The sequence below is a fragment of the Hyaena hyaena genome, unplaced genomic scaffold (genome assembly GCF_003009895.1).
Source record: "Hyaena hyaena isolate Hyena2069 unplaced genomic scaffold, ASM300989v1 scaffold_151, whole genome shotgun sequence".
NCBI classification, from domain to species: Eukaryota; Metazoa; Chordata; class Mammalia; order Carnivora; family Hyaenidae; genus Hyaena; species Hyaena hyaena.
In genome coordinates, this window is record NW_024080783.1 from 3,151,897 (window position 1) to 3,159,697 (window position 7,801).

At 38.3% G+C, this 7,801-nt stretch overlaps 1 protein-coding gene across 1 annotated transcript; it reads right to left on the reverse strand.

Annotated features, from left to right (window-relative positions):
• Positions 1 to 1,084: 1,084 nt before the first annotated feature.
• LOC120236308 (olfactory receptor 1L3-like) lies at positions 1,085 to 2,062 on the reverse strand. Its single transcript, XM_039239044.1, has one exon. It carries the CDS (start codon positions 2,060 to 2,062, stop codon positions 1,085 to 1,087), a length of 978 nt encoding a protein of 325 aa, XP_039094975.1.
• Between the last annotated feature and the right edge of the window lie 5,739 nt (positions 2,063 to 7,801).

Here is a 7,801-nt window from a genome sequence, read left to right on the forward strand (position 1 = left end):
CTTAGAGCAGACATTGTAATCAGTCTTTATTCATCCTTCTGTATTCAGCCCAGAGTTATTTTGTTACTTAAGCAAAAGTAATTCACATTAAGTAAATGTAAAAGTGTAAAGTAATTCACCTTACTGATTTCTTAAATAATTCATTTTTGAACTAATTTGTGAGCCTTTTTCAATCAGGCCTTCTAAACCAAAGGCTTTTACTAGGAGTTTACATACATTGATTGTTACTCTATCTTCAGTGACCACATGAAACATTTCTGATTAAAAAAACTATTACTTCATTTTGAAAAAAACCCACACCAGACGAGATATGGAAATACAGGCCTCTGTAGAGGTAAGGAGCTCCAGAAAGTCTAGGTTGATGAATGCACCCTGAGCATATGAAGGGCACGATGAGTAGAGGCCAAAACACATATAGAGGCACAGAGCTGGTTTACTAATAGTCAGTTAGGTGATTGATGTCAGTTTTGACTCTAATGATTCCAGAGCCCAGGATATTCAGCTCTTTTGAGAAGTAAAAACAGGACCATGGTTATATCATGGCATGATCAGGGAACACAGCCTCTATATTTGGGAAGTTCCTAGTCTGAAGTGAGGTTACACACACACGCACACACGCATGCACATGAGGATACACACACGCATGCACACCTATAAAAGTTTTTCTAGCGGTTTCAAACAGAATAGAGTGGTTATGTATGCAAAATATATTTGCAGATATATTGATTTCTACATAGTTGTATACAAAATTTCTCTGGTAATTCAAGTGACCAAACTGGGCTAGGGATTTATAAACTGAAGGAAATATGGGAGGTTTCTAATAAATATGGGAAGAGTAAAGGGATTGTGATTTCCTGGAATGAGGGAATATTCTGGGATGATCTGTACTGCAGCTTTGGTACCAAGAGTGGGTAGCCCTGTGGAATCATGGTATGACAGAAACAGCAAGGTAGGAAAGTACCCAGTGCAGGTAAAGTTGATCAAAGTATATTTCTCCTCAAAAGACTTCCCTCAGGTGTGTGTCTATCTGGATGTGTGTGTCTGAACACACACCCACACCCAAACCCACACCCTCAACTTGCAATCAGGGTCCATCGATTTTGTTGGTTTGTATAGTAGAAAGCATATCCATTTGAGCCTTCACTCTGCTTAAAAGTTTCTCTAAGCTCTGTTTCATGTCTTTGTTTCTCAAACTGTAAATAAATGGATTCAACATCGATGTCAGTACAGTGTAGATGATTGTTGCTATTCGATCTTTGACAGTGTAGTTGGACAAGGGTTGGAAATAGACATAGGTAATACTCCCATAAAACAGAGTCACCACAGTGAGATGGGAGCTGCAGGTAGAGAAGGCTTTGCATTTTCCAGACGCTGAGGGAATATTGAGGACAGCAATGAGGATTCTTAGGTAAGAGATGATGATGCAGATACATGGGGCCATCACAGAAGCCAACCCTTCTGTCATGGCAAAGACTTCATTGACAAAGGTGGAAGAGCAGGCAAATTTAAGAACAGGGTTGACATCACAGAAAAAGTGTTGAATAACATTTGATGCACAGAACGTGAGCCGATTCACCAGGAGGACATGTAGGAGGGAGTGGAGGCAGGAGAAAGCTACGGAGAAGGCCAGAAGCAACACACAACGTCTGTGGTTCATCACAGTGACATAGTGGAAAGGGTTACAAATGGCTACATAGCGATCAATGGCCATTGCTGCCAGGAGATAACTGTCTATGTTTCCAAAGACCAGGAAAAAATACATCTGTGTCATACATTCAGCATAGGAGATAGTCTTTGTCTCTGATAAGAGGTTCAATAACATCTTGGGGACTACGACTGTTGTGTAGCAAATGTCAGCAAAGGACAAGATGCTCAGGAAGAAATACATGGGGTTTTGGAGCTTGGGATCAGAGCGGATAGCCAGGATGATGAGCAGATTCCCCATTAAAGTGACCAGGTACATGATAAGAAAGAGGGCAAAGAGTGGCTTCTGGTCCTCAGGGCGCGAGGAGAGTCCTATGAGGATGAATTCAGAGAGTCTTGTCAGGTTGGACATTCCCATGGACTTGAACGCACCTGCAGATAAAAGGTGCTGTCAATTAATGGTTCTTATGTCATCTAGGACATGCACCTTTCCATCTGACTCTTGCAACGAGAATGAGCAGTTCTAACAGAGCATTTACTTCACTGTTTTTCTTCCTGAACATGGGCAAATAAGAGCCAAAGTTGTGTTTTCCCTTGCTCTTTTAGAATCTTTGAGAGAGATCTATAGAAAACAGATTGAAGGAGGGGGGAGAGAGGGAGAGGTTGGGGGGCGGAGAGAGAGAGAGAGAGAGAGAGAGAGAGAGAGAGAAAGCTAAGGGAGGAGGAGGAGGAGGAACAGGAGCAGAAGGAAGAGAAAAGAGGCAAAGCAGGCATGATTCCCTTTCCTTCCTCCCTACTCTGTAGCTGATAATCACAGGAACCACAGATGCAGTCTATGAATCAGGTTAAGGTCAACTTCTCATAAAGATTATCCATGGCTAATGCACATCTAGATAATCATGAAATAGCTATTTTACCTAGTTTATGGTTGATGAAGAACCATCTTTTTAAATCAAGATGCTTCTTTCCACATCATTTGCATTGGAAGTAAGAATGGGACACCAAACCATTTAGTTGAATGTTGAATTGAAAATAAACAGTTATAGAGCAAAGAAAGATGAAGAAGGGAAGGTGAGAGAGGGGAAATGAATTTCAAGAGAAAAGTCTCTCCCCAAATTCCCTGTTCTTTGGCTGATATTTCATATCTTGAGGTTAGGGGGAAGTGGCTCACAAGTAGACTGGGTAAAGAAAGATTTGACTATAGAATATACGTGTAAAACCTCAACATTTAGCATAAACGTAAGTTAGCTCTCTTAGTGACCAGTGATGACTAATTATCTATCTGAGATCAAATATTTATGTCTTCTTACCAGGAATTCTCAAAGATCATTTCTTACCTGGGAAGGACATTAAAATCTTACCTCATGTATTCATTCCACTCCCCTCATAGATGCTCCATGGAACGATTAGTGAAAAAGAAGACAAACCGTTCCGAGATAGCCTGATTGTAGAAAACCTCCTAATTGTCCTTAAATCTGAATGTTCCCTTCCGTGGATTCTTACCATCCTTCCCAAGCTGTAGATACTTGAAGCCCCTGCATCCCTCATGGGATTATCCTCTGGTGGTGTGCCGCTAAGTCCCTGGTGTTTGGTGGGGGAGAGAGTAAACAAAAAACGCATTAACTTTGTGCAGGATTGTCTCCAAGGATCCCAAGGAATTACATCTGTTATCCTTCCTCAGGCGGTCCCACATCCCTGTCTTCAACAGTCTGGGCATGTGCAACATCTGCTTAGCCTGGTGTAGGTGTCCATGATAGACAGTAATTTTCTGTCCCTGGCTGTTGCAACCTCTCTGAAGGCTTCCCTTGGTATGTCCCATATAGGACTGAGGAAAGAGTACCAGGAAGGGACACCTGGGACTGGTTTCTTCCTTGAACCTATAAAGCTTCAATATGGACTTCTCCTTCGTGTCTCACATTTGTCTAAAGGACAACGATCTCAGAGCACCCCAACATCACTAGTACCTTCTGCTCTGCCCTCCTCAAGTTTATTCTAATTTATTTTGTATCCAAATGTCATTGACATGCAATAATATATTAATTTCTGTGCTAACACAGTGAACTGCTAATACAATGAACATAGTTTTTGAACATTTATATACATTCCAAAGTGATAACCAGGATAAATCTAGCTACCATCTGTCACCATACAAAACTGTTACAATATTGTTGACTATATTCCCTATGCTTTAACTTTCATCCCCCTTAATTATTTATTTTATAACTGGAAGTTTGAGCCTTTTAATCTTTCTCTCCTATTTGAACCATTTCTCACTGCCCCCAGCCTGCGCACCCTAATCCCCCCTGGCGACCACCTGATTGTTCTCTGTATCTATAAGTCTGTTTCTGTTTCTGTTTTTGTTTGTTTTGTTTTTTATTTTAATTTATTTATTTAAGTTCAACTTAGTTAACATACAGAATAGTATTGGTTTCAAGGAGTAGAACCCAGTGATTCATCACTTACATATAACACCCAGTGCTTATCCTAACAAGTGCCCTCCTTAAACCCCATCACCCATTTAGCTCATCCCCCCAACCTCCCCTCTAGCAACTCTCAGTATTCTCTGTATTTGTTTTGTTTTTTAGATTCCATGTATAAATGGAATGATACGGTATTTGTCTCTCTCTGTTTGACTTATTTCAACTTAGCAAAATCCTCTAGGTTTATTGATAACATGTTGTAAATGGCAAGATTTTAATATTTTTTTATGGTTGAATAATATCTCATTATATGTGTATACCACATCTTCTTTATCTACTCATCTATTGATGAACAGTTAGGTTGCTTCCATATTTTGACTATGGTAAATAATGCTGCAGTGAACATTGCAGTGCATGTATATTTTCAAATTAGTGTTTTCATTATGTTCTGATAAATACTCAGAAGTAGTTTTATTTTTAATTTTGGGAGGAATCTCTGCTATGTTTCATAGTGGCTACATCCTTTTGCATTTCTTCCAACAGTGCATGAGCTTTTTCTTTTTCTGCATCTTACAACACTGTTTATGTCTTGTCTTTTTGATAATAGCCATTCTTTTTTTTTTTTTAATGTTTTATTTATTTCTAGGAGAGAGAGAGAGACAGCGTGAGCAGGGGAGGGTCAGAGAGAGAGGGAGTCACAGACTCCGAAACAGGCTCCAGGCTCTGAGCTGGCAGTCAGCACAGAGCCCGATGCGGGGCTCGAACCCACGAACCACGAGATCATAACCTAAGCGAAAGTCGGACGCTTAACCGACTAAGCCACCCAGGCGCCCCGATAATAGCCATTCTTATAGGTTGTATTATTTATAAACAGTGGTTTATATTTGTATTTCCCTGATTAGTGATGTTGACCATCTTTTCATGTATCTATTGGCCATCTGTATGTCTTCTTTGGGTAAATGTCTATTCAGGTCCTCTGCTCATTTTTTAATTGCATTGTTTGGCTTTTTAAAATAGGAGTCATGTGAGTTCTTTGTATATTTTGGATATTAACCTGTTATGAGATATGTCATTTGCAAATATTTTCTCCCATGCAGTAGGTTGCCTTGTTGTTCAGTTGTTGGTGTCCTTCACTGCATTACCCAGGTTTTTAATTAGGAAACCAAAAGAAATGTGAGAATTGATTTGTATGCTTCAAGGCTAATGTTATTCAAAGAATACAACTAGTTCAATGGCTAGAACTGGTTTAAAAGCCATCTCCATGTGGCATTTGAAAAAATGCATATTTCTGTTGCTTTTAGATGAAATGTTCTGTACATATCTGTTAAGTCCAGCTAATCTGATGTGTCATCCAAAGCCACTGTTTCCTTACTGATTTTCTGTCTGGTTGGCCTATCCATTGATGTAAGTGGGTATTAAAGCTTCCTGCTATTACTGTGTTACTGCCAATTTTTTCCTTTATGTCTGTTAATATTTGCTTTATGTATTTTGGGGCTTCTACATTGGGTATATATATATTTACAATTATTATATCTCTTATTGGATTGATCCCTCTATCATTATGTAATATTATTCTTTGCCTTCTGCTATAGTTTTTATTATAAAATTTATTTTTTCTGATACAATTATTGCTACTCTGGTTTTTATTTTTTTCACTTCTATTTAGAGGTAATATCTTTATTCATTCTTTCACTTCGGTCTGTATGTGTGTTAAAGTCTGAAGGGAGTCTCTTATAGGCAGCATATAGATGAGTCATGTTGCTTTTTTTAATCCATTCAGTTACTCTATGTATTTTGGTTGGAACATTTAGTTCATTTATATTTACACTTAAAGTTATTATGGATATTTTTGTACTTACTAGCATTTTGTTCATTGTTTTCTGATTTCTTCTTTTGTTCTCTTCCCTTATGATTTTGTGACTTTTCTCAGTGTTGTTTGTATTCTTTTCTCTTTATTTTTTGTGTATCTATTATTGGTATTTGGCTTGTGGTTACCATGAGGTTCATATATAGCACCCCGTGTGTGTGTGTGTGTGTGTGTGTGTGTGTGTGTATAGCAATATATTTTAAGTTGATGTCGCTTAAGTTCAAATATGTTCTCAAAGCACTACATTTTCAAAGCCTGTTTCCCTAAGTTTTATGTTTTTCATGTCATATTTTACATTGTATTATTTTGTATGTCTCTTGGCTAATTACTGTAGGTATAGATGTAGATGTAGATTTTACTACTTTTACATCCAACTGTAAAGTTTCTGTTGAAAAATCAGCTGATAGTTTTATGCAGGTTCTTTTGTACATAATTAGTTTTTATTCTCTTTCTGCTTTTAAGATTTTCTTTTCATCTTTAACTGTTGGCATTTTGATTATAATCAATTTGGTGTTGGTGTCTTTGGGTTCATCTTATTTGTGACTCTCTGCTCCCTGGACTTGTATGTCTGTTTCCTTCTCCAGGTTAGGGATGCTTTTTGCCATTATTTCTTTAAGGGGTCTTCTGTCCCCTTCTTTCTTTCTTCTCTTTCTGGGACCCATATAATGTTAATGTCAGTATGCTTGATGTATCTCAGAGGTCCCTTAAACTATTATTTTTAATTATTTTTTTGTTGTTCCACCTGAGTGATTTTTACTACTCTGTCTTCCAGATTGCTGATTCATTCTTCTGCATCATCTAATCTGCTATTGATTTTTTTCTAGTGTACTTTTCATTTCAGTTATTGTATTCTTCAGCTCTGATTGGTTATTTTAATGTTTTCTATCTCTTTGTTGAAGTTCTCACAGTGTTCATCTATTCTTCCCTGACTTTAGTAAACATCATTATTACCATTACTTTGAACTTTTAAAAAAAATTTTTATTTAAATTCAGTTTAGTTAATATACATTGTAGTCTTGGCTTCGGGAGTAGCACTCAGTGATTCATCTGCTATATATGACAACCAGGTTTCATCCCAAAAAGTGCGCCCCTTAATGTCCATCTCCCTACCCACTTCCCCTCCAGCAACTCTCACTTTGTTCCCTGTATTTAAGAGTCATTATGGTTTGCCTCCCTCTCTGTTTTTATCTTAATTTTTCTTCCCTTCCCCTATGTTCATCTGTTGTGCTTCTTGTTTTTAATGTTTACTTATTCTTTGAGAGAGAGAGACAAAGAGAGAGAGAGAGAATGAGCAGGGGAAGGGCAGATAAAGGGAGACACAGAATCTGAAACAGGTTCCAGGGTCCAAGCTGTCAGCACAGAGACTGAGGCGGGACTCGAACCCCAGAACTTTGAGATCATGACCTGAGCCGAAGTTGGATGCTCAACCAACTGAGCCACCCAGGTGCCCTTCATCTGTTTTATTTCTTAAATTCAACTTATGAGTGAAATCGTATGATATCTGTCTTTCTCTGACTGACTTATTTAGCTTAGCATCATACACTCTAATTCTATCCATGTTGTTGCAAATGGGAAGATTTTATTCTTTTTCATCGCTGAGTAGTATTTCATTGTGTGTGTGTGTGTGTGTGTGTGTGTGTGAATACCTACCATATTTTCTTGATCCATTCCTAAGTCAGTGGGCACTTGAGTTTTTCTGTAATTTAGCTATTGTTGATAGCACTGCTATAAACATTGGTGTGTATATGCCCCTTTAAATCAGCATATTTGTATCTTTTGAATAAATACCCAGTAGTGCAGGGGCACCTGGGTGGCTCAGTCGGTTAAGCGTCCAAATTCGGCTCAGGTCATGATCTCACGGTCTGTTGGT

Bases quoted from the DNA above. Each gene is read 5' to 3' on its own strand.
- LOC120236308 (XM_039239044.1), bottom strand. From the start codon at position 2,062: ATGGGAATGTCCAACCTGACAAGACTCTCTGAATTCATCCTCATAGGA.